This window comes from Notothenia rossii (assembly GCF_949606895.1).
Source record: "Notothenia rossii genome assembly, chromosome: 6".
Classification (NCBI taxonomy): Eukaryota; Metazoa; Chordata; class Actinopteri; order Perciformes; family Nototheniidae; genus Notothenia; species Notothenia rossii.
In genome coordinates, this window is record NC_136909.1 from 16,783,295 (window position 1) to 16,808,194 (window position 24,900).

Below are 24,900 nucleotides of genomic sequence, written 5' to 3' on the forward strand. Positions count from 1 at the left end.
GCCTGATTTGTATTTAGTCTTAAGAAACTGAATCCAGCTCCCATTGAATAAACCAAAAGGTGTAATTGTAATGTTTAAGTTGTGCTTCGAGATATTTGATTTAGGATGGAGAATAAATCAGATTTGAAGAGCTCTATCGTTTTACAATAAATATTATTTATTTTCATCACACAGTGTTTAACAATTATTTTGGCAAATGTCACTGGCAGTCATAAAATACAAGTAAAAGAGACAATTTGATACATTCTTACAAACTTACATTTGCACACTAACATTTTCATATGTGTACATTCATTTGTGAGAAACTAGTGTGGGATTACTATCAGGCAAAAATAAAACACACAATCATTCAAATATACCATCTTTTACCAAAACTAATGTGCACAGATACAAATACATATCTGATAAACAAAACTAATGTAGCATGCAGTTAACTACATCACCACTGGGCATTGTTGGATCAGTGGTTGTAAAACTAAAATCACATTCAAATGTCGAAGTATACTTATTGCAGTCTAAAATGTAAGTTAATATGACCGTAGACTATAAATCTAGATTACAATGAAGACAATTATTATGCGTCATCTACTACTCTCTTGTGACGTAAAATGTGAATAAGCAGGCACAGTTTTACTATTACCGCAACACATTTGGTCATCTCATCCAAAACATTCTTAATTCTGGTGACTAGTGAACCTTTACAGTACATATAAAACCAGTGCTACAAATACAGAAAACACCTTATTTGTTTCAAGTACAACACACATTCAAAATCAGTTAATATATAATCTGATTCTATGTGCAAAACACAAAACAACACACTAACTTGTACATTCTGTAACAAAACAACACTATACTGAAAACAATTTCCCTGATTGAAGTATTCGAACAATCATGCCACAATCTGTCACCGTGAACCTGTACAAAACAGGACCTGCAGTCTTTTCTGAGCATTTATGTAAAGGTTACAGAGTGGCTGGTGGGATGTGAGCAGATGCTCCAGTGGTCATTTCCCTTAAGACAGGTCAAAAGTGCTTGAGTGTATTGACATTCATAGATCCATCTAGGGCGATGGATGAGTCAAGATAATGCAGTTTTTGTGGCTTCAGTTGTAGAACTTGCGGCTACTGTTAGGTCTGTAGAGCAGTAAGGCGTCTCTCAATACACTGCTTACCTGAGAAAAGAGAGATTAAAACACATAGGAATTAAAATGACACCTATTGTATTTAGTATAAGTCCAGCTAGAGATGGAAGGAACGATTCTGATTCTCAAGATTCTTTTACTCTTTATTTTTTTGCAGCTTGCCATTTTTATTTCAATATGTTTTTGTTTGTTTCTTTCATAGAAAAGTAAAACTCATTTGTATTTTCATAATAAAACATTGACTATTAGAACAACTCCACCAAGATACAGGACCTTCTGTCACCCTGAATCAAACAAATTTGAAAATAACAGTGCTCCAGGTGACAGGACAGCTGTTAATAAAAAATGTCCACATTTCTTGTGAAAGTGCTGCTACAAAACTGTCTGGAGGGAGATCTCTCGGAAGCTGAACGTTTCTTATAACAAATTAATTGCTGTTGGCTATATTTGACGTAATATTCAGTAGTCTAAATATAAATACATCTCAATATAAATGTATTAAGAGCATGAACAATGTTATCCAATAGTCTGATGCTTGATTGCATCCAACACCATGTGGCACAAATAATGAGAGTATTCGGTCCAACAAAACCGACAGTACCGATTATTGGGTACTACACGGTACGGTTCATTTCTAATGCCTAAGTTTAGCATTTAAACGACCACATTGTTATTTGTGTGTCAAAGTTCTGCCACATACATTTATCTATGCTGTCAATGTCCTTCTGCTCTGTGATGATCCGGGACAGACCCTCCATCAGCAAAAGGGCTCTTTGGTAGCGCTGGACTGATGCTGTGCCATACTGGAACATCTCGTCTAGAGCAGCACTCTGTACCTGAATGCAGCAGGAACACATGCATTACGTCTAAGATAGAGATGCATGCTGGACATATGCATTTAGAATTAGATTTGAAGTGAATATCAACATCCGCCTGCTGCGAGGTGAGCTCACCATGTGCACAGTGTGGCTGTAGATGAGTTTCTCTGCTGTGAGACCATTGAAGCGGACCATTAGCTTCTGCTTGTCCAGCAAGAAGGTCTGAAGGCGATGGTTGAGGTTGCGACAGTATGTAACACAGCTCTTGTACAATTCATTCAACTTCTTTATCACTGCACAAAGGAAATACAGTATACAAAGACCTCTTATTATTATTATTGTTATAACAAATGATTATGTACTGATAGTTGTTGCATCGATACTGAATCAAATAGCTGGATCGGGTAGAGGTTTAGTGGACAATGCGGCCATCTATTGAATTATATACCATGTTAATACTATATAAATCATATACTAGTATTTAGAACATTGTTTGAGTTGTGACCAATTTGTAGCTGCCTTTAAAGTGTACACTTGAATAGTAATTCCACTTTTACACAATTCCATAAATGTATATATATGTATTTATTTATTGTATTTTGTTTCTTAGGAAATCAATGTTCAAGTGAAGTGAGATGTTGTCTTACAAATGAAAGACGATCCTGGTTACCTCCAAAAAGTGAGGTAAACAGCTTATTAGTTAATAACTGGTATTGGATCGGTCTTCAGTTTCGGTTGGTCTCACCTTGTTTGACTGTAGCAGAGGGAACAAGTTTGCCTTGTTTGATCGTCTCTTTAGCGGTGTGCAGTGCCGATGACAGAAACTCCTCAGCCTTCATATACAACACCAACTGCTCTGCGTAGCTGGAATATGCACAAACCAAACAGCAGTCATTTCCAAGTTCTTAGGGAAAGTAGTGTTTGTACATATTGATAAAAATATATCATGCCTCTCACCTCCATTCTTTACTCAGCAGGCTGATCTGATCTGTCACCAAGCTCTGCTCTAGAAAGGAAACATCAGGGTTGCTGGTGGCATCCACCCCCGAGTCTTTAGAAGAAGCCAATTCCATGACACAGACGACAAAAGCCAAGGTGAAACGCAGGTCGCTCAGAGCATCTGTATGAGTCAGCTGGGAAAAGAACAAATACTGTTAATACTGAAACATTCACAGGCAATCAGAATCCTTTAATATTAGGCTCATCTTATGTCAATCTTTTGAAAGGCACTTGGGAGTAGATTTTATTTGCTCAAAAGGCGCTATATAAATAAAATGTTGGCTTGGTTGATTGATCTACCAAAAATACATTATGTATGTAACTTAAAAACAACTTGGAGGTTCCCCCCCCCCCACAGTATCATCGTAGTATTATTCTGTACCTCCATCAGTGTGTCTTCAGGGAGCTCTGGAGGGTGAAAGACCAGACTAGCATCCATGGCTTCAGTCTCACTGTTTCTACGACTTCCTCCCTGCAGCAGGCGACTGTTCAGTAGCATGGCTGAGTTAATGTAGCTGGGGGAGCCTGCATTTAAGACAAAGACAAAAACTACTGAACTCTGAACAGCAGAAATATGATTGTGATTAAAGCATGGGACTAACTGATGAATCATTTATGAGTAACAATACCCAGTTGTGTTCTATAAGAAGGACAATATGTTATTGTAATTAATATTTTGCATGTAACTTTTATCTAAATGAAAATTAGGTAAGAAACAAGATTTCGGAATAAAACAAAATAAAAATAATTCTTTACCAGCACTATGTCCAAAGAGGGTCCAGAGCTTTTATTTCATGAAAACATTTTTTAATTGAAATTTGCTATTTTTAAATGACTAAGAAGACTGACCCCGGGGAAATCTCACAAACTACAATACAAACTTAAAAAAGGGTTTAAAATGAATGCACTCAACACAACAGTCAATATTTCTCACACCTACCTGAGAACATCCTTGACAGTGTGCTATCAGGAGGAGTGCCTCCTCTGGAGGGAGAACCCATCGTGAAGACCACAGGAGGGGGGCTGTCGGAGCCCGGAAAGTCTCTCTGACAACCAGAAGATGGAGCTGTGGGAGCAAATAAAAGCTTAAGCTAAAGGCAAAGATGTCCCTAAACTGCAGTTGAGTAAATGACATGGCCAAATGCATAGCAGTAGTTCCCTCAAAAGATATGCTTTGCATGTAATATCAACTTAGCACCAAAATAATTTAACTATATTATATTTCACATATTTTTTCGGCATAGGTATTAATTGAATTATTATATAAAGTGTTTTCTTTAGATACATATAAAAGGGTGATTTCCCTTTATTCTGGTATAAAATAGAATTTCAAACTAAATACATAGTCTTAAAATAATATTTGGTGTAATATCAACTCTTATGCAATACGATCATTATGTGCAGTATCAATATTTAATATAACAGGAGCAAACATGTGAATTTCAACCATGCAGTCTGTCTTCTATTTTTGTTGTTAGTCTTACCGTTTACTTGTATATTATTTGCCTTTCTTTACTTATGTATCTTGTTGCACTGTCTCCTTTGCTGCTTTAACAGTAACACATTCCCTGCTGTGGGACTAACAAAGGATGATCTTATCTTAAATATTGTTGAAGACAGACAAACAGTATCAGTAGAAATAAATCGAGAAGCATTTGTTTAAATGTTACCTGTAACGTCCATGCTTTTCTCAGCGTTCAGGCTCTCCGTGCTTCCCTCTTCAAAAAGGTGAGCTCCAAAGGCGGCCTTCAATAGCATGTCAGACAGCCGGGCTGTGCTTAGTGATCTGGAAATACAATACATCCACACACACACCATGGACAGCGTTTAATAATGTATCAGGTGGCATATATTTTATACTGTGTGACATCTCGAGGTGCCAGGTGGCAGGATTCATTTGAATGGCTTAGTCTCAATTAGAAGTGACAACAAGTGCTGATTCATTCCACTGTAATATGACTTTGTAGGTTATATTATCATATATAAGGATAGTTAAATAATAATAATGTAATGATATTATACCGTTCTGAACTTTTAAAAAGGCTGCCTTTATTGGCTGATTTCCTGCTGAGGTTGGTCTGGAGAACAGGAGACGAGTCAGGGGTTTGCAGGTCATGGACTGTCATCCTGCGGCTTGGCAGTCTTGATTTGACCTGTATTTGAAAAGAAACAAATTGTCTTTCAAGCTTATCTGAAATGTGTCTTTAGGATGACTTACAAAATCTGTCCAGGGACTACAGATGAAAAATAGCCTCTTGGCGTGATTAATGTGCATTGTTAAAATAAATGAATACATACAATTGTTATTCTAGCATGTGTACTTTACAATGAGGTGGTGGTGGATTTCATTATAATTTGATTTGATTGTTCTGCCTGAGCTGCTGTTAGTCTGTGCACTTTTATACAATGAGGCACTTTTACCATTTTGAAAAAGGTGAAACAAAATTGCACTAGTTAATATTCTGCGAGCATTATGACACAAATGTTCATGAATGTACTGGTAATGTACTAGTTCACATGAGGCTGACCTTGGGACTGGGGGGGTCCTGCAGTCCAGTGTTTGTGCTGAGTGGGAGAGTCTGCTCCAAGGTTTTTGGCGTCATTCCAGCTGGAGTACAAAGTGTTACAAAGATTAAACGATTGAACCAGAAGTATGGCAAGAATTGTGCATATTCCAGCTAAGTGATTTAAAAGAAAAATATGCAATTATGTCAACATAAAATCTTTGGGATATTATCAAACTGACATATTTAATATGGTGGCCAATACAAGCGACATTGCACTGACGAATCCCCATGTAATGTGTTAAGTGTGATGTAGAGAGTTGATGTAAAAGATATCTGCTTAAAAACATTACCTAAATGGGTGAAAGAAAGCTGATCGAGACACATACCTAGCGGGGAGGACTGCTGTGTAAAGGCTCCTCTAGTTGTCAGCCGCGGGGTGATGAAGGTAAATCTTGGACTTGGAGCTCTGCAGCCTCCGGACTGTGGGGAGTCGCTGTCGGCACAGCAGAGTGTGGCCCTGCATGACACGAGACAACGTTACAAAAATGCAGAAGAGAACAGAGAGGAACTGAAGTGGGATGGGAGCAGAGTTGAGAAAACAGAGTGACTATACGTGCCTGGTGGAGCCATGCAGGCCAACAGGTTGCAGGTTCTGCTCCATACGGTGGTAGTTGTGGATTTGTGATGGGACAGGAATGGGCACTGAGGGTGTGCACGTACGGCCAATCATATCAACAGGCTTGCTGCATTAATAAAAAAGTGAGTCAATTAAATAGACACACAGGAATGTGATTTCACATATAAATAAATAAATTACGTGAATGCACATGTTCTAAACCTATACATTATAATGTTGAACCTACAATTAATTTAAGGAGCCATTCTTGTTTTTTTTTACAACCAGAAGTTACAAGGGAGGGAGGAGCTTAGTTTAGCTTAATTTACTTGGATGTAATTAAAATACTTTCAAGAAGTTTTACTTCTCAGAATGAAGCCTGCTTTATTGTCTATCTTTTTCTACATTGGTAATTTATTAAACAAGTTAAATGTGGGGTCATTTTTTCGTAGACTTCCATACTACCACATTTTGCAACAAATTGATCATACTTATAATATGATTTTGTTCTTCATAATGATATTTAGGACACTTTCGCATTGACTTCACTTTTCAGGTCAGGAGATGGCTACTTGGTTTCAAGCTCAAATGTAATCTAAGATATGTACAGTATCTCAGAACACTTTTTTATCTTTCACAAAATCTGAATCAGCCTGGCTTTATCTCACCCAGTGGGCTTGGAGGGAGAGTGCAGCAGGGGAGAGGGGGGAGGTGTCTTTCCTGCATTTCTCTCAGCAAGTGGAAAACTCCTAAAGAAAGAAATATGTTAGTTTGGTCTGCACATGATATTGTTGAATAACAAAAGATTTTGAAAAACATTTCTCAACAAATACATTTTGCGTTTTTTCTACAGCCAATGAATCGTAGGACGTTTTATTACTGTTACTGTGTTTTTGTACATATACTCACCCACTGTATATCAGGCAACTCTCAATGGGTGACCCAACTTCCAACTCACATATGCAATCACCTTCAAAGCAGCAAAATAGGAAAAGTCACACACAAAACTAAATAATCTGATTTCTGCAGAGTGAGGTTCAGCCACTTACTTGGATACTGGGCAGGCACCATGACATAGTCCTCTGTGTAACATGACGTGTTCTTAGTGTCGTGTTTGGCCATTTCTTTCAGGAAGCCGGGGGTGTCCTGTGAAGGTGAACACCGCAATTTGGGCTGAAGACGGTGCATTTGTCCTTCGGAATGCTAGGAAAACATAAAATAATTATCTGACAATTTTGCACATTTCTGTACATTACTACCACATTAAAACTGAATAGCTCTTTGACTTTCAATACAGATGTACTATTCCTTATTTGTTATATTTCTATCGTATTTACTTATTTGCATATTTATGTTTTGTGTAAGCATTTCTTTTTGATTTATTGAAGTTTTGATAATATTCTTTTTTTTCAATATTTGCTTTTTATTTACATTTTAATTTCTCTTACTGTGTTTAAGTATGAACCATTATGCACCAAATAAACAGAATTTCAAATATGAAGAACTGTTACATCAAATATAACTGTGATATTACCTGTAAATAAAACAAATAATGACCTTATATATACACATAGAAAATAATAAATCCACAACGGATAGATGTACGTACTTGAGGGGAGGCCGGATGGGATGTGGAGGAGCTGTCAGAGGAACTGGCCGAGCCTGAGCCGGGAAATGGAAGCACGGGAGCAGCTGGAGAACCTGTGAAAGAAAACCATAAAAGTGATATCGTTAGTACACCAGCTAGAACAACATATGACGTGTTGCTTTTAAACTGTACAGAAACGAGTTACATAAGAGTCCATACATTTCTTTGTGGATGAGCTGATCTCCAAGAAAGGATGGTGAAAAAACTCATCTGCAAATAAAAAAAAGATCAAAATGTAAAAGAGAGGCTTTTTAAAATAGAATGTTGAAAACAGGTTCTAAATGTTAAAAAGGAAAGAGGCTTACCAAAGCTGATTCGTTTTTGGTTGCTCCTCTGCAGAAGCCCCAAAAGTAAATGTCTTAAGTTACTAGAAGTCTCTTTTGGGATGCTATGAAAAATGATACAAATGATTGAGGGTGGTTAATTTCTGCATACAGCTTTATACACTTTAAACTACTTACGCTGCTATTATTTTAAGTGATTTTATATATAGTTCAGTGTGTTTGCATAATTTATGTAGTCTAAATAAATACTATTTAAGTCACTTGGGTTTGGTAAGATCAGAGTGAGCTTTAAAATGTGTGAATATTTAATCTTATTTGCCGCTTCAATTCAAAACCCTAGGGCATCATAACACTCCCCTCCAAGTATGTGTGTGTGTGTGTTTACGTGTGTGTGGAGCTATGTGGGTCAAGTGGAAAATGATAGCCGTGCAGGTCACTAGCTGGCAGCTCAGCACATGCTATATATAGCCTGTGACCTAAGATTTTCAACGGCATAATTACTCTGTAGCTATGTTAGTTTGACAATAAAGAACCTTGAAACTTGAATATAGAATGACAAGAAAACAACCAACTATCTCTCCCCCCCCCTGCGTCTCAACATGTGGCTTTATCACAGCGAAAAATAAGCGTGGCCACCAGCCATTACGCCGCCTGGCAAACCACAACATGAAAAGACCTTTGAACGCTTTCCAGATCCAAGTTCTGAGCATGTGGGTTGATATGGCTTTAAATAGCCAGCCAATAGGCATTTGGTAACTGATTTCAAAGCATAGCCTCACACTTTTACATGTAAAACACCCCATATAGAGAAGTATTTCATAGGCAAGTTCTTGATGATTAGCCCTGTTAGGTGTCAGTTACTTACACAAGAGGATTATTTTTAGTGGGGGTATGGGATTTATTAAGTGCTAACTACCCAATATGTATTTCTGTGTTCATGTGTGTGAAGCTACATGGTTTGTAAACTGTCTGTCGGCACACCGGACATCATTCACATTCACACATCAGAAAACTGAATGCAGAGAAGACAGATCCCCCCCGTAATCCCTGTTTCCCCCCCCTCCTCCTGTCATCTCTTCTGCGTATTGTGTGTACGGATATAGATATTGTTGTTGTCGTTGTCCACTGACCTGGGTAAGAGGGTGCTGTTGCTTTCATAAAACTGACGGAGCTCCTGCGGTGTGCTGGCCTGTACACAAACACATAAACAAACGACAAATGACACCTGCATCTTTAAACATGTGTTCAAATGAATTATAGTTGAAAGTCAGACTATTTATTTGACTGCATTGCCACTCTGTATGCCACAGAGCATATCATCCAAACATAAATAATATGTAGGTGTTAATAATAGGTGGAACGCTTGGTGATGCCAGCTAAGTAAACATCATCCTCATGAGCGGCAGCAGCTATCCTCACACCAACCCTTGCACTTATCTCAACTCAGGGACCTGCCTGGCAGAAATAGAAGGTGATCTTCCCTCTCATTAAAGGGAAATTAATTCAAGGAAACGGCATCATAAATAACCTCAAAATGTGAAAAAATAGTGTTTATTCTCCTTTTGCTGCTCTTATATGGGGATGAAATGGACTTCAGTCAAAGAAGGGACAAAAGAAAGAAAACATTAGCATCTGTTTAAACATAAGTCACGACTTAGGCAATCTGCACACTTCAGTTGTGTCATCTGACAGCCACGTGAACAGTAGAAAGTAATACCAAGGGTTGTGAAACATTATTTATTCTAGGTTTGGAAAAATGGCCTGCAGCCATTTCCACTTGTCCTCCATCTGTAAATAAGGTGCTTTCCTAACAAGTGGTCAAGAGGTTGCAGAAGTTTCCAACTAACAACCCTGAAGACCAGTGTGAGTTTCATCTGGCAGGCAGGTGCTTTTTAATGGTTGTGCTCATAATCATGAGTTGAGATGTTATGAAAGGGATGCATCGTGTTCTCTTTTGTGCTCACAATAATGAGAAGGCCCTTTCTAGGAAGTAAAGCAAAACTAACCCATGTAAGGGTCCTTAGCAAGCATTTGTTGGCCGATGCTAACTCCATTTTCTTACATTTTACCCTCTATATCTGTGGAACCAAATCTACAAATCTGCAGGTCACTGTGACTCTAAGTTCCTTCAAATCAAGGCCGAAGACTTTTCTTCTTTGTATTAAATCCAAGATTTGTAATTTCATAAACTGCACTGTAACTTGTATTTTATATATTTATTATTTTAGTTTTGCATCTTTTTATTTTTCATTATCTAAGCTTTAAATGACTGTTCTTAATTGTACATTTACCTATATAATAAGCTTCTTTTGCACTTTGGGCACATTTGATGCTTTATGTAAAGCTCTTTGAATTGCCTTGTTGCTGAAATGTGATATATTAAAAACTTGCCTTCACACCTAAAAAGAATGATGTTTCAGTTTTGTATGTTTTATTTTTGTGTGCCTCTCACGTGAAAAGGTGCCTTCCCGGTCAGACACTGGTACACAATAGTACCTATGCTCCACAGATCAGCCTTGGCATCATAGTTCTGGGACATGATGACCTCAGGAGCCTGCGTGCAGACAAACACAGACACCAGTTTAGAGTCATGGTGACATTACACCTTGATGTTAGATTAAACTTGAGATTAATACTCACCATGTACATGGGAGAGCCACACAGCGTGGCTGCCATAGTGTTTGTCTGGAGGTGACGTGCAAACCCAAAGTCAGCTGGAGCGTGGGAAACGTCAGGTGAGGGACAAACAGTCGAGGGGAGGGATGGAGAAAATCAAATATCAGAATATGTTTAGACGTATACTGTACCTCCATTGATATTGCAACGTGGTTGTAGGGTTGATTATAGCTGCATTTAGAAAAGGTTTACACAACACGATTTTTCAGAACTGTTGATATAATAACTAAGTGGGTAAAGCAAAATTACGAAACAGCTACACCACACATGTGAGTTCAGAAAATGACATCAGTTACTGTAATGTAGCATTTTAAAACCACTGAAAGACAATACTTGTGCCATATTACCTATTATATATTCAAAAATATAAGACAATATCTAGTCTAATATCAGATTTTGTATTGTTATTTTGCACATTCCGAGTGTTTGTTTGTGTGTGTAGTGAGCAATCAACTCACTCCATGAACCATTGCATTTTCACAGACAAACTGTTCATTCCCTTCCTCTCATACTCTGCAGTATTAGGTCCTTACCTATCTTGAGGCAGGTGTTGTTGGGGCTGGACCTGCGCCCCTCGGGGTGGCAGAGCAGGATGTTTTGGGGTTTCAGGTCTCTGTGGAGAATGCCTTTGCTCTGCAGGACCTTCATGGCTTGACCGATCTGATGCAGGAATACTCGGATGGTGTCCTCACTTAACGTGCCCTTGGCTGAGGGATGAGATACATGAAAGGATTCAAGAGGAAGTTAGCAAGGCAGTGTATGAAAGGTTCACCATAATGCATGGTATGCAGATACACGTGAATGCGCGAAGCGACATGAATTCCAAGCTCAAGAGCCATGCTGTTGTACTGAACTATTGTTTTGATATTTTATAATTTAATTCTAGGTTGAACTCTTTTATATAAAAAATATATATAAGCTTTAGCAGATCCCAATGTAATACAAACTAAGGAACAGTTCAAACTAAGCTGAATTCTGGGTTTACTCAGAATGATAGTTTACTCAGAATGATAGTTGCCTCTTGAGTATATTAATTGATAATTTGACTAATGAAACATATAAATAGCTATTTTGCATTTTATTTTCTAAGATCTAAAGAGAAGCATAAAGACAGACCAGTAAACTTGGTTAAAAATTGTTGTAGCAAATTAAGAGTCCAAATAAAATAAAATAAACTATTAATTGAAGAGTCAATCAAAAGGACATTAAGTGGTACTTTTTTTTATAACTTCTGAGTCATTATTAAGGAGCCTTTTTGAGCACAAATTACACATAATAACTGGCTTGAGCTATTGAAAAGTGAAGTGATGTTTTAGGGGATTCATAATTGGAATGGGGAATTCCAAAAATCATCAAACATTAAGAGAATAATAACAACAGTAACACCATACATTGTCAAAATGCATATCTCTAATCAGCGTCCCTGCTGTCATACTTCTTGGAAGAGAATTTTGTTTACGAGGGGGCTTCATTTGGATATGAATATGAGGGCCGTCTGACACGCTAGCCCCCCCCCCACATCCCCTTCCAGTATTTCTAGCTGCTGTGATTTTCCACCGGAGCACCGGGGATAAGTAAGTGGCAGATGGGTGAGGTCATGTGGGTGCTGCGTGAACCTTTCTAACACTGTGTTGTTCTCCGAATAGCTAGGTGGGCCTCCTTGGCAGGCCCACAGAAGGGGTGAGTCTAAAAAATAAGAGACGCTGGCAATGTGACAGAATTAGATCGAGGAGGTAAATTCAGCCTGGGAAAAATCAACTCCTTGCACTCCAGTTGCATCATCATATTTTGGAGCAGGGTTTGAAACTTGAGGCAGAGGACATTTTCGGCGTCATGGTGTAGTGAGAAAAGTTTTTTATATTTCTGAAAATTCAAATGTGGTAAAATAAGGTCCTCAGAATAGTCATAAACTGAAATCTTAAAAAGGAGTTGTTATTGCCACTCATTTTGTAATGGTTTCTACATAATTTGTAGGAAGAACCTCGAGGGAAAGACTTATCACAAGCCAATTCCTAGGGTTTAGCTTTATCTGGGCTAAGCACTAAAGGGAGTATTAGTGATCCGTTTCCCACTGACATGTTGGAAACCTGAATTATGTGGTTGTTCTGCGTTGCCTCTTTAAAATCCTATTATTTCTTCAAAACACTGATAAAGCTTACTCAAGCCTCTTAAAAGCATTTGAGCTGACGTGCCTGTACGACAGTAAGCTGCTAATACAAGTTTACATATAACAAACTGAAGGTTTGACCCTCCGATGCAGCAGCAAGAAGTGATGTGAATGTCCCCTTTTTTGCTTTGACCACAGGGGAAACTGAAGACTTTACAGTACTGTAGGAGCTAAATTAAGCCCAGCAGGATGTGGCAAACTTACAGTGGAGGTACTCTGCCAGGTCGCCTCCATTGCAGTACTGAAAAGATGAGACAGACAACTCTTAGAATTAGCTTTGACAAAGCTTCCTTGTTAGTGATGGTGGTTTGAATGTCTTTTTCCACAGACTCTTAGTGTTTATAAAAATACTCACCTCCATGACGAGATACACACATCCTCCCATTTCCTGTTGATAAATCAAGATTCAATGCTTGTTATCATTTTCAAATAGTGACTGGAAACCTATGTTAAGAATATGAATGAAAGTGGGAAAAGTGACAAAAATGAAATCACATTTATAAAACACAAATGGATGATTAGGATATATACCAGCAACCCATCAATGTGCAACAGGTTACTAAACAAGTGACAACAACTCATTTCCTATTCGCCGATGACAGTTTTTTGACACACTTTTTAATGTCCAGCTCCAGCCCCCCTGAATAATCAAACACACCTCACTGTATTTGGCGCCCCATTTTAGCCGCCGGGAAAAAGTCACAGACCGGCAAGATGATAAGGGTTGGGGGAAATTGTCATTTGTTTATGGTGTTATTAGTTAAAGTTATGAGTTTTTGACTTGTATATCAAGTTAAAGCTAGAAAGTGGAGTGAAACTTAACTATTTACCTCTTGTAATTTTGTAAAAATAGCATCCTGTGTATTAGGATGCAGTATGTATCACTAAATAATAGAGAGCAGGTAAATGAAGAGACAATGCCATCTACTGCAGCCTGACGTGAGTGTAGTCATTAGCTTTGCAAGCTGGTGTGTGTCAGCAGTGAGATGCTACTCTCACACACACGCACACACTCTGTGTTTTATAATCCATTGTTTATCTGGCTGCACCCTGCCATCTGTTAGGAATAGTGAGAGATCAGCTCACCCCTGTCTGCTGTCTCGCAGGTGTCAGTAAGGTGAGAAGATAAAAGCCCACAAACACACTTCTCAGCAAATGGCTAATGGCCTGTGCTGTGTGGCTTCAATGCTTCAATGCTAATACATCTGTTATAAAACCAGTTTGCACTTCAGGGCGTTGAGTTCACTACTCTCATGAAAAACTACAACATCCGACAGCCAAATCTGTAGTGCATGAACAAGTGACGTTCAATGTTTGTTTTTTTTCAACCGTGGAGGTCACTGAGTTTGGTGACTGAGCATATGTGTGTGCTGATGCATGTGAGAGGAGGAGAGAGGGGAAAAGAGAAAAATAAACATTTCCATTTATACCTGATAGTCAAGAAGTCGGACAATGTTTTCATGTTTGAGTTCCTGGAGAAGATGGTAAAACATTTTAGATAAAAACATACACAGAGGCGGACAATATGTGTGGCAACATTACAATTCAACTTATTACCTTTAATATTTTGATTTCTTTACCAAGCAAAGACTGAGATTTGGCCAAGTTTTTCTTGTTGATACATTTCACAGCAACTACCCAGTCACGTTTCTTAGAAAAGTCAAATAAAAGCAGGAAACGTCAAAAATCCTTACAGTTATCAATGAACACAAACTTTTGATCTCACATATTAAAGTTACCTCTTTATGTCTGCCTCTGAACACAACTGCAAAAGCCCCATGTCCAATCAGGTCTTTCCTGTTGAACTCAAACTTCCCAATAGTTTCCATGGATAATTTTTTAAAAACGCGTTAAAGTATCCGAGCAGGTTCAGGAGTTTGATTGTCCAACTAAAGACGACGTACAGTCCCACGGCACTTCCCTCTTGCCGGTAAATCCCATTTCATTGATGGAAAATAAAGTCGTCACACATGACAAGCTTCAAATGTCGATGACAACATGTGTCTGTCAACACAAAATGCACAAAAACAACGTGCGTACGAATAAACAACTGTTTAAACAAAGTATTAGCGCTACTGCGCTTATTTAAAAACCTTTTTACGTGTTAGCGCCGATAGAAGTTCAAAGCTCACGTTGCTGTTGTTAAACGCTGTTTGTTTTCAGACACAGAGCTCAGATATTATTGTCTTACTCACCTTTCTACATACGCTTTAGTTATTCATATCTCACGGCGCGCATGCGCAAAAAGAGGTTTGGTAATGGCGCCTTCAGGGACACTTCGTAAACTCCTAAGTCAATGTCTCAGTTTGGTTAACACTTATTTATAAACTCTACATGTAACTCTATATCAAGAAGGAGACATTTTCCAAGTGTGGTTTTATGAGTGCTGGTGTTTTAATGTTAGCTGTCTAGCTTATTACTTGCATTTGTGATACCAACAATATTCAAAGACAACGACTTTGTTTGTGTAAGCTGGACTGCCTCAAACCTTAGTTTAAACGAAACAGTATGTAGTAAAACATGCACATATGAACACCTTAGTGTTATTAAAATTGAAAAAAATCGCAAACCATCCTTAACCATTCTAAAGAATTCCTTGGCAGTGACATTTGTTTCTTGCATGTACAAGTAGTTGTTTGTATAATACAGGATGTCTTCATACAATTTTATATCACACTGACAAGTTCTTTTAGATTTTGGTATTGTTTTCAAAGCCATCCTTACCAAACATTGATTAATAATAATGTAATTCACATTTACAAATGAACAAATTATATTAAATGTAACGGCTTACAACCAATACAAATGTGAGTATGAGTGAAAATCATGGAAAAAAAGATGACGCTGTTTTCTTGTCATAAACGTTTTATAATAAAGATAATTGGAAGCACAAATAATAGTACCTTAAGACAACCATCATTAAAGGCTTTACAAGGAAAAAGTGAGCGCAGAGTCACTTACAGTAAATCCTGCTTTAAGGAAAGTTAATGTTGGTACAGTGTAAGATCAATAACATTTCAAATGATGTTATCTCCCTCCATTCTCACAGTATTTTAAGAAGAAAAAAACAACCTTATAAAGTCCCTCTGTTGTAAAACATATTTCATCATACAAAAAAATATGGAAATTAAAAAGAAATTAGCAACTGAAGTATATAGACACCTTCACAGAATTGTGTCAAAAACACAACCAGTATTCACTTTTCCTCAAGAAGCATAACATACTGCAGCTTACTAAGTTGTGAGGTACTGCAAATCCAGTTCATTTCAAGAGAGGAAAAAACACAAATAGACAGAATTTAACATGAGAACACCTATTGTTGAGCTGTGACACTTCGCAGAAGACATGATACAGAAATCTGATTCACACAATAAATAAATACATTATATCAGAATTACATATGGTCTAATTATCTGCTGCTGCATCCATTATTTTCATGCAGTTGTTTTGCGTCGTCCCCAATATTGGATTAAAGCTGAATTAATCAGGTGAATCTGTGAAAATCCCATACTACAGCTGGTCAAACCACTATGTTGTTGTTTATAGTGCATGAATATAACAGTATATTTGAGAAAATTTGACTGCTTTCCTTCTTTTTAATTATATCGAAGTTTATTTATTTGTACCCAACAATACCCTGCAAATACTCGTAACTTTTGAAGTAAATTCATGCAGGTGTATTTGCACTATTTGATTGTGTGAGACAACATAAATGTCAAAACATATCATTTTTGGATTTAAAGTAATATATTTGGACCTTTTGGAAAAAAATCTGATTGCTTCCAGTCTCTTATCTGCATAATAAATATGGCGCCAGCAGATGATTTTATTTATTCAACTAATATTGTTTTTTTTATCCCTTTAGGGTTACAAACATATGTAACTCATGCCAAATCTTTTGAAAAATGTTTTTTAATGAATAATAATACAAATGGCTTTATATCGTACATTTTCTGTGGCCAATTAGAAAACCAACAGCAATATACCAGTGGACCATGCCACAAATCAGGATGCAGAACGCCCTTCCCAGACCCTGAACTGCCCTCCTGGATGTTTTGACTTTAACTGACCTCCTCAGAAATCCCTGCTCTTGTTTTTGAAAACACAATATGTTTTTATGAGACAATAATAAGGCACAGTCCTTAAAGTCTGTTTGTCTTTAAAGGTGAAGCTATACACAACATCTACATTGGTGTCACTATGGATGAGTGTCCAATTCTTTACATAACATAGTGAGAGAACACTCTGGCCAGTGTTTGTCGTGCTACACTAGTGAGCTTCAGATCACTCTCCCTCTACACGGCGGAGAGGTCGATGCGATTGGCCGAGTTGGTGCTTTTGTCCCATGTGTTCATCTTGGTGGGTGTCACGCCCTCCTTGTTTCCATTCATCTAGAGGATGGGAAGAATGATATTTAGACTCAAAGCAGTTAAAAAGCTCTTTTTTGTTGGAACAAATCTTTAACGCCAGCACTCACAATGTCAGAGTTGAATGGCTTCACATTAATGTTTCGGATGGAGCTACTGGTGAGAGACCACACCTTGGTTTTGTGTTTGAAAGCAGCTCTGACCTACAGGAAGAAGCGAAGTCATAACAGTTAATGGAGACAAATGTCAGCCAGAAGACATCATATAACTGTAAATAAAAAATTGGGGTTGCAACAGAGAACATTTTCCCTTCTTTCTTCTAGTTTATAAAATCTCAATGAGCTTGTAAGCATCAACAAATTAACACAAACATTTATTATATTCAGCACCATACCTCAGAGTTGAGAAGACAGTGAAACAAGAACACAAAGAATCCCTAAAGAGAAGGAGAAAAAGTGAACCTCAGCATAATTTTCACAAATATCTGCACAGATTTAGTGTAGAAAAATCCCCTAGTGAAAAATGTACCTGTAACGAGTTGAATACAGCAAAAATATACAGGAAGGGCAATGAGTGAGTGTTGACAGCGAGAACGCCAAAGATCCAGGAAATGCCGAGTATAGGAAGGAGAACAGCCACTGCCTTTACTGTCAGCCTTGAAACAAAGCAAGAAAAAAACATTATTAGTTTTTAATAAGATAATTTTTTTATTTTTTTTAAGACAAATAGACTCACTTGACTGCATTGGCATCTCCATGAACCTTGTAACTCTCTCCACTGATCCGAGAAATGATCCTGGTCACAGATATCAGTATGCCAATGTTCACCTGGAAGTAATCAATTATTTACAAAACAATATTTCTAACACAGTGGCACAGGAGGTAAGATAATGCATTTTTCTCATCACAAAGACTGCAGGTCTATGAATGACAACGACATATAGTTTGTAGAGCAAATTATGCAGGAAATTGGGAACTGTAAAAAATGACAAATGCTAATTGTTGTAAATTCCTCACCACAATGACAAACAGAGCCGGTGCCACAAATGCCCAGATGGCTCCATTCGTCAATGACAGCCAACAGCTGAGAAAGCAAAGACAGGGGTGAGAAATACAAAATATCACACATGTTCCCTTCCAACGAGTAATGCTATAATACTGTAATGTAAATATGGAATGACATGTGTAGTTATAGTTGACTTAAAAACTTTTGAATAACATTGAAAACAGATGAGGCATTCAATTTCTACCACAGGTGATGTCATTGTAATGCAATGTCACTGAGGTTTGAGGGAATAAATGATTTTCATATAACTCAGACAATCTTTCTAATTGCACTTACTTGTCAACCTCGCCATAACTGTTCAGAGCTGATGTCATGGACACAACACATATCACCAGTGGAGAGCCTGATGATAAACAAAGAAACAAACATACACATTCACTAAAGATCTCACAAAGTACCTGGCTGTGTTAACAAACTTTAGGGCAATGGGATATGGGGCCTCATCGAACCCCTATTTCTCTCATTGCACTGTGTACGTAATCGGCTTAATTTATCATGGAAGCTTCATTATAATCGGCTTTTTATCTGCAAGAATCTGGGGATATGATACTTATCATAAAACAGAGGTTAAGATTGACTATTTTGCAATACATTATGATACTCTAAGCAGGGCAACATATTGTGATTTCTTAATCTATGACATATAACACCGCCATAAGCATAACATCTGAATACATTTTTTTTTCGGCAATCAGAACTGTGGGATCTGCATTGCTAATTTCTCTGACAAGTATATATATTTTTTTTGTTGATGTTTTAGCTCAAAGCTTTCCAGCATGCTCTACAGGGAAGCTGTTATTTTGAAGAGGAAATGAAAGATATAGCAGTCAACAGCCTTTATCATGGCTGATAGCAACAGCAATTAATTATAAAACAAGTGTTTACTTTTCATGTATAACAAATATACTTCTCAGTGTCAGACAAGTCTCCAGCATATCATTTGCAGTTGGCCACACAAAATGAAAAATCACTCTGGCTTGAAGAAAGGAAGTAATAAAAAAGGGATCGCTTTTCTACTAATGGGTTCAGCATGTGAAGGAGAAACTTTGCATTCCCTAGCATCCAAAGACAGAATACGTATGTCCCGGATTTCTTTTATCTGTCCATCAAACTTCGGTTCCCTCAGATCAGAAGAGGCAATTGTTATGCTGGAATGTAACTCAAAGCAGATTTATTCATCAGGCTCATAGTTACTCACACAAACTATATTTGACCAGAAAGGTCACCTAAAAAGGGTCAAATCATATCTAAAGCTCAGTAAGGGTCTGGCATGAAGTACAGGAAGGACATAATATACTCTAGAATAGATGATGTGTTATTTTCCTAAACACATAAATGGGAAAATACCGAAAAGAAAGGAGACATGTTCACACTGTAAGCTTAAGTGCTCAATTCGGATTTACTGCGCAGATCCAGTTTTTCCTTGTTCTGCTGTTCACATTATTTTTTAAATGAGGCCAATATCATATTCCACTGTAAACTGGTCACAGTCCTGAACTGACCCTCATGTGCAAAGGAACATTAATATACAGTTCCATTCATGAGTTGATGTGTAGTGGAAGAAAGCTAATTTTTAAGCAGATCTTAAGAGGACAAGGTAATGTCTTTTTATGGAGCAATATCGGATACTTCTCAAGGGAAGGTATGTGTGGATACCAAGTCATAGCCAAAAGAGGACCATGTTTTTATTCACAGAGTGACTTCTGCCAGCCCAGAAAGACATTAAAGTCACTTCAGAATGAGGCTACATTGCAAAAATCAGATATAATATCTAATAGACTGAGAGGTGCATTTGTTTCATGTGGGTTTTCCATCTAAGTGTAGTTATTAAAGAGTGCTGAGCAGACCTACCCCAGCCGATGCCATAGTAGTAAAAGTGTTTGCTGCCCTCAGAGCCGAACACCTTGACCACCATGCTGTAGAGGTGGAGGCCCTCCACCAACATCCAGGCGAAGGCACTCAGAAAGAAGAAGTGAAGCAGGACAGCCATGACTTTACATGGCAGCTGGGACAAACAAAAACAAAAAGGGTATCAATACATACAATACATTCTCCTTTACATTTTTTATTCATGCATGAATTCATATTTATAGGCAGGGGTGCGCACAACTTTCTCAGTGAGGTACTCAGATGAGTACCTGGAGTCAGTGTTTGGTACTCCAGGGGGGGGGCTTCGTGACCATAGAGCGTGTGAACGTTGTGATCAGCTGTTTTTAGCGCAGTGCTGCTGTACAGACCGACGTTAACAGCAGCCCTGTCTGTGCACACGGAAACCGACTCTGTCGTCCGGTGATCTAACTGCCTTCTGGAAAAGCTTCACAATTACGTCGGTACGCAAATGAGCTTTGTGACACAAGTGACGGTACGCATTTCAGATTGTTGCCGCGCATGCGTAACTGCGTACCACTTATGTGCACCCCTGTTTATAGGCATTGTTCTGCTTGATCTCTTTATCTTACTTTCTGTTGCACAAGTAGATGATATTAGTTTTATCTTTCAGAAGTCTAAAATGTAATTGGTTGTTAAAATAACTAAATGTTTGGTTTTAGACTGTAGTTCACTTGATAAATCAATTAAGTGATAACAAACTCTCATTATTCAATTTAATAATTTGAATATTGTTAGAATAAATAACAAGGTACTCATCCCATCATCCCTTAATAATAATCTTCATCTTCATAATCATCATCTTCATAATCTGTACTGTGGACGTACCGTGCCCGGTTCAAAGCGGGCGCTGATGAGCAGTAAGATCTCAGCCACCAGGATGGCGAAGGACAGGTTCGCGTGGATGTGGTAGCGTTGGTTACGGATGGTACTCACTGACCTACAGAGGCAACACAACATCACATAAACTGCTGTAATGCTTTGAGAAATTAGCATCAGAAATATGTTATTACTCCCACAGTGGGGAAATGTATAGTGTTACAGCAAAAAAGTGGCATAGCCGGTAAAGAAAAGCATGCAAAATAAAGAATAAGCTAACTTATTAAATATAGACAATAAAAACACATATTAGTTATACTAGAATACAAATAAAGACAAATCAAGAACAAAACTGAATATACAAAATACAACAGGTTCATTTTGTACAATTGAGGTAGATAAAATGATGATACTCACGACAGAACTGCAAAAGTGACCAGAGTGATGGCGAGACAGAAGATGGATATTGAGCAGCCAACATAACCAATGGTTGATAGTGCCACCCTGTGGCCAGTGGTGAGCTGTGTGCAGAGACACATTACATCAACAATGGACAGGACAACTAAAAACATTATTATTTTGTCTACAGTGCAAGGTGGGTGGGTACATTATGCTCCACATAGCAAATGCGAAGCTAGTTCAGACTGTATCATTAGCCAGTCAATTCAAAGGGGCCCCGCTGTGGAGTTTAAAATAATGAACACAATACTTAGTCTCACATTAGTATTTCTTAGGCAGTCCACTTTCCAAGACTGAGCATAATGTTGTAAAGCTTATAAAAACAATTTAAATCCTCCTGTGGATAAAACACAGATGTTGGAATCAAAACCATACGAGATGAAAGACATTCATAGATTAGGTGCATGGAGTGACTGTAAATGTGAAGTCAAATGCTTTTTGGCAACGACTTAGAGATATGCAAAAACGGCATTGTTCAAGAAGATAAAGAGTGACTGATTGTGGTTCTTTGTTTGCACGTACAGTATGACGTATGGCCAAGAGCACTGATGTTGTTTTGGACTTCAGGCTATTTTAAAGGTTTGGGTTTGATTCTCCATTAACTGTCTTCACGTGTACCTTGTCATTAAGAGAGCAGAGGAGTCTCAGCCTTCCAGAAAAGGGATATGTGGGATGTTCCCTCGCAGCTGAGGATCGAGGCAGCCCACTAATTAGAGACTGGCTGAGGGAAAGTATAGCATCAAATAGACTTCAGCTCCTTAAATACAGCAACGGCGCACTTGGCTTAAAAGTCCTCTTTCTATTTAAAGCCGCCATTGTAGATGTTGATCACACTCTCATAGCTCATATTCTTGGTGAGCAAAGGTTGTGGTGACTTTGAACACAGGTGTGGAATTACAATTTGCTCTACATGCATATAATGCAAAAGTAAAATCCTGAGCAGGACAGTGGCCAGAGAAAAGAGTGAGTGTTATCCCACATGTTTTATAAAGGACAGCTTAGTCTTTTAAGAGAGTGTGGTCACTGACCTGTGCAGCGACCCAAAAGAACAACACTTAATCATGGTTGTCCGTAGCACTTCTGTATAAAACCACCGGAGAAACCGACATTTTGACTGTCTGCTTATATTTGACCTACAGGAAGAACGATAAACTGTCCAAAGGCAGAAGTGGCGGGGGCTTCTGGTTGGTGGTTTACTGTGTGGTAAACCATGTCCAATTCCTACAACTGTGCTTATTTTGTGACAGAGACACAGAAGGAAGGACACACTTATAGAGATAAACCTTCCTCTAAATAGTAGTAGAAGGGTTACTGTTTTCCTAAAACCATTAAATCTCAATGGGACCTTTTTCAAAGCAGACATTTTGACCAGTTATAACTACATAACGTATCAATGACTCCATTCTACATTTCATCATATCAGAGAACTGTTACCCGTTACACATCCAACATAAATGGAGTTAAACAGGCATTTATATGCAGCAGATTTTCTGGGTTGTTTACTCTCCTTTTAGCTCGGATAACAGCTGCCTGATGAAAAAAATACAAAGGCAGATTTAAATAGAAGATAACATGTCATACCTTTAAGGGCACCACTTGCATCAGTATGGCAAAGTTGGTAAGGTGGTTGCACAAACACACAGAATACGTCAAGTTTCCATCTGAGCGTACACAACCCTCGTTGGACCATATGCCCTCATTTGAACTGAAAAAGACGACAGAAGGAATTCTTTTTAGAGACTATAAAATCATATATATATATATATATATATATATATACAGAAAAAACATAGAACGTTTTTATCGGAACAATGCTGGCAAAGATCACTCAATATGATGTATTGTGGGAGGCATTCAGGGATTTCTTTTTTGCTGAATTAAGCGGGGCAATCTGACAGGGAAATCCAATAATTCACATTTTTCTTGGGCTTCAGAGCAAAGTGGAGTAAGGTGAGGAAGCTTTTGAGTCCAACTAAAACACACTCCCTTTTAAAATGATTTATGCTTTCTAAATGGTGTTTTGGCTCCATTTATTAGACTGCTATATTTTTTTTATAGAGGGCTGTTGCTGAAAATACACCAAACTGGAACACATGTTACACTGGCTGTTTTTGATTTGAGTAAAGGGAAATACACCTTTTCCAAATCATTGGTAATTTCTTATGATTTAAAGCCTTTTAGACTTGCGTAAAGAATATGCGAGGAGTTGACAATCCAGATAAAAATATATCTGGCTATACATCCGACTGAATAATTGAGACATACTGCTAATAAATCACAAACACAGACCCACCTGTAGTCCAAGAAGGCACAGTACAGGAACACTTTATTGCTCTGATTTAGGACTTGCTCTTGCTGTTCCTTGCTCTGAAAAAGAAAAAAGTTGAATCAAATGGAGATTGTTAATTGCAAGATAAAAGTGTTTGAGACAGAAAAATATTTGCTTTTGGATTGTACTGGCTCATGAAATTACACACAAAGCTCAAAGCAACCTCTTTGGAAAATGTGCTTTGATCAAAAAGATGACTTGGAAAATGTTGACAGAAATTAGCAGCGTTCTTTCCATCCTACTCTTGGCTTTTTTTCCATCCAAATGCTTAACTCAAGAAGCATCAGATAACAAATACTGTGTGATTTGCCTTTGTATCTAAAGAGTTGTAAAATACTTAGTAAATTAAGCTTCTGATACAAAATTCAAAAAAATTGTTAGGGTTTTAAGGCCAATTAAAGAAAGCTTTAACTAAAGTGGTCTAAGATCATACAAAAAAAAAAAATTAAAGACACAGATCGACACTCAGCAAAGCTAATTACTCAGAGCGAAAATCCTTTCTGTCTTCAAGAATCTTATTTGATTATAACTCACTTTTTCCATGTCGTTCCCTAATAGGAGATTTGGAGTCCCCAGAGACAGTGAGCTAATGGTTACAGTGCAAGAATGCAGTAATTGGGGCTTGGCCCTGATTTCAGGTCAAACCACTACCCTCCTCAATCTGTCATCTGAAGAAAACAACACTCATTTGGCTGGTTGGGTGTACATGGAGAGACTGCACACCTCTTCTCATTCCCCAAGCCTTGACTCTCAGACTGAATGAGTGTGTGATTAGATGGACTGTGTCTGCACTATTTCCTTCTGGAAAAAGTGAGCGAAAGAGTGAAACTGACACTCAGGCTGTCTGTTTCCATGCCAATAGGCTCCGTGATTCATATTACAAAGCATAGCAGAATACGTTGACTTCATTGTGTAACCAAATCTTTGTTCTCATTCTGTCTGTTTCGCACATGCAGCTCTTTTGTCATCATGTATTGTGACCCTCGAGATTCAGCCATTGTAATGAATGGATACGTATTCATGTGCGGGCCCAGCAGGCAACTCATGGCTCCAACAACCATGATAGCGCCGTAAATGCACCCCGTCATCACAAGCTGGTGACCAGCTTTGAGGAG

At 38.1% G+C, this 24,900-nt stretch overlaps 2 protein-coding genes across 7 annotated transcripts in view; both read right to left on the reverse strand.

The window, feature by feature from the left end:
• Nucleotides 1–134: 134 nt before the first annotated feature.
• ulk1a (unc-51 like autophagy activating kinase 1a) lies at nucleotides 135–15,080 on the reverse strand. The gene is made up of 27 exons (XM_079687745.1): nucleotides 14,599–15,080; nucleotides 14,417–14,509; nucleotides 14,290–14,331; nucleotides 13,215–13,247; nucleotides 13,064–13,100; nucleotides 11,226–11,399; nucleotides 10,657–10,730; nucleotides 10,469–10,570; nucleotides 9,147–9,205; nucleotides 8,038–8,120; nucleotides 7,892–7,942; nucleotides 7,694–7,785; nucleotides 7,134–7,287; nucleotides 6,994–7,054; nucleotides 6,753–6,833; nucleotides 6,086–6,211; nucleotides 5,855–5,985; nucleotides 5,490–5,569; nucleotides 4,984–5,114; nucleotides 4,632–4,747; nucleotides 3,902–4,027; nucleotides 3,344–3,486; nucleotides 2,920–3,095; nucleotides 2,708–2,826; nucleotides 2,098–2,255; nucleotides 1,845–1,980; nucleotides 135–1,174 (listed from the first exon to the last, which is right to left on the reverse strand). Exons 1-27 carry the CDS (start codon nucleotides 14,686–14,688, stop codon nucleotides 1,131–1,133), a joined length of 2,712 nt encoding a protein of 903 aa, XP_079543871.1. The 5' UTR covers nucleotides 14,689–15,080; the 3' UTR covers nucleotides 135–1,130.
• A 151-nt stretch (nucleotides 15,081–15,231) lies between these two features.
• Nucleotides 15,232–24,900, reverse strand: part of adgrd1 (adhesion G protein-coupled receptor D1) — a 30,225-nt gene continuing 20,556 nt past the window's right edge. For all 6 annotated transcript variants that reach the window (XM_079688431.1, XM_079688429.1, XM_079688434.1 and 3 more), the window contains 12 exons: nucleotides 23,750–23,823; nucleotides 23,038–23,161; nucleotides 21,415–21,518; nucleotides 21,007–21,118; nucleotides 20,143–20,296; nucleotides 18,568–18,634; nucleotides 18,243–18,309; nucleotides 17,962–18,053; nucleotides 17,755–17,881; nucleotides 17,621–17,662; nucleotides 17,337–17,429; nucleotides 15,232–17,250 (listed from right to left, as the gene is read on the reverse strand). In XM_079688431.1, the coding sequence (XP_079544557.1) occupies nucleotides 17,155–17,250; nucleotides 17,337–17,429; nucleotides 17,621–17,662; nucleotides 17,755–17,881; nucleotides 17,962–18,053; nucleotides 18,243–18,309; nucleotides 18,568–18,634; nucleotides 20,143–20,296; nucleotides 21,007–21,118; nucleotides 21,415–21,518; nucleotides 23,038–23,161; nucleotides 23,750–23,823 (1,152 nt within the window). In that variant the 3' untranslated portion in view covers nucleotides 15,232–17,154. The remainder of the gene's footprint in view (nucleotides 17,251–17,336; nucleotides 17,430–17,620; nucleotides 17,663–17,754; nucleotides 17,882–17,961; nucleotides 18,054–18,242; nucleotides 18,310–18,567; nucleotides 18,635–20,142; nucleotides 20,297–21,006; nucleotides 21,119–21,414; nucleotides 21,519–23,037; nucleotides 23,162–23,749; nucleotides 23,824–24,900) is intronic.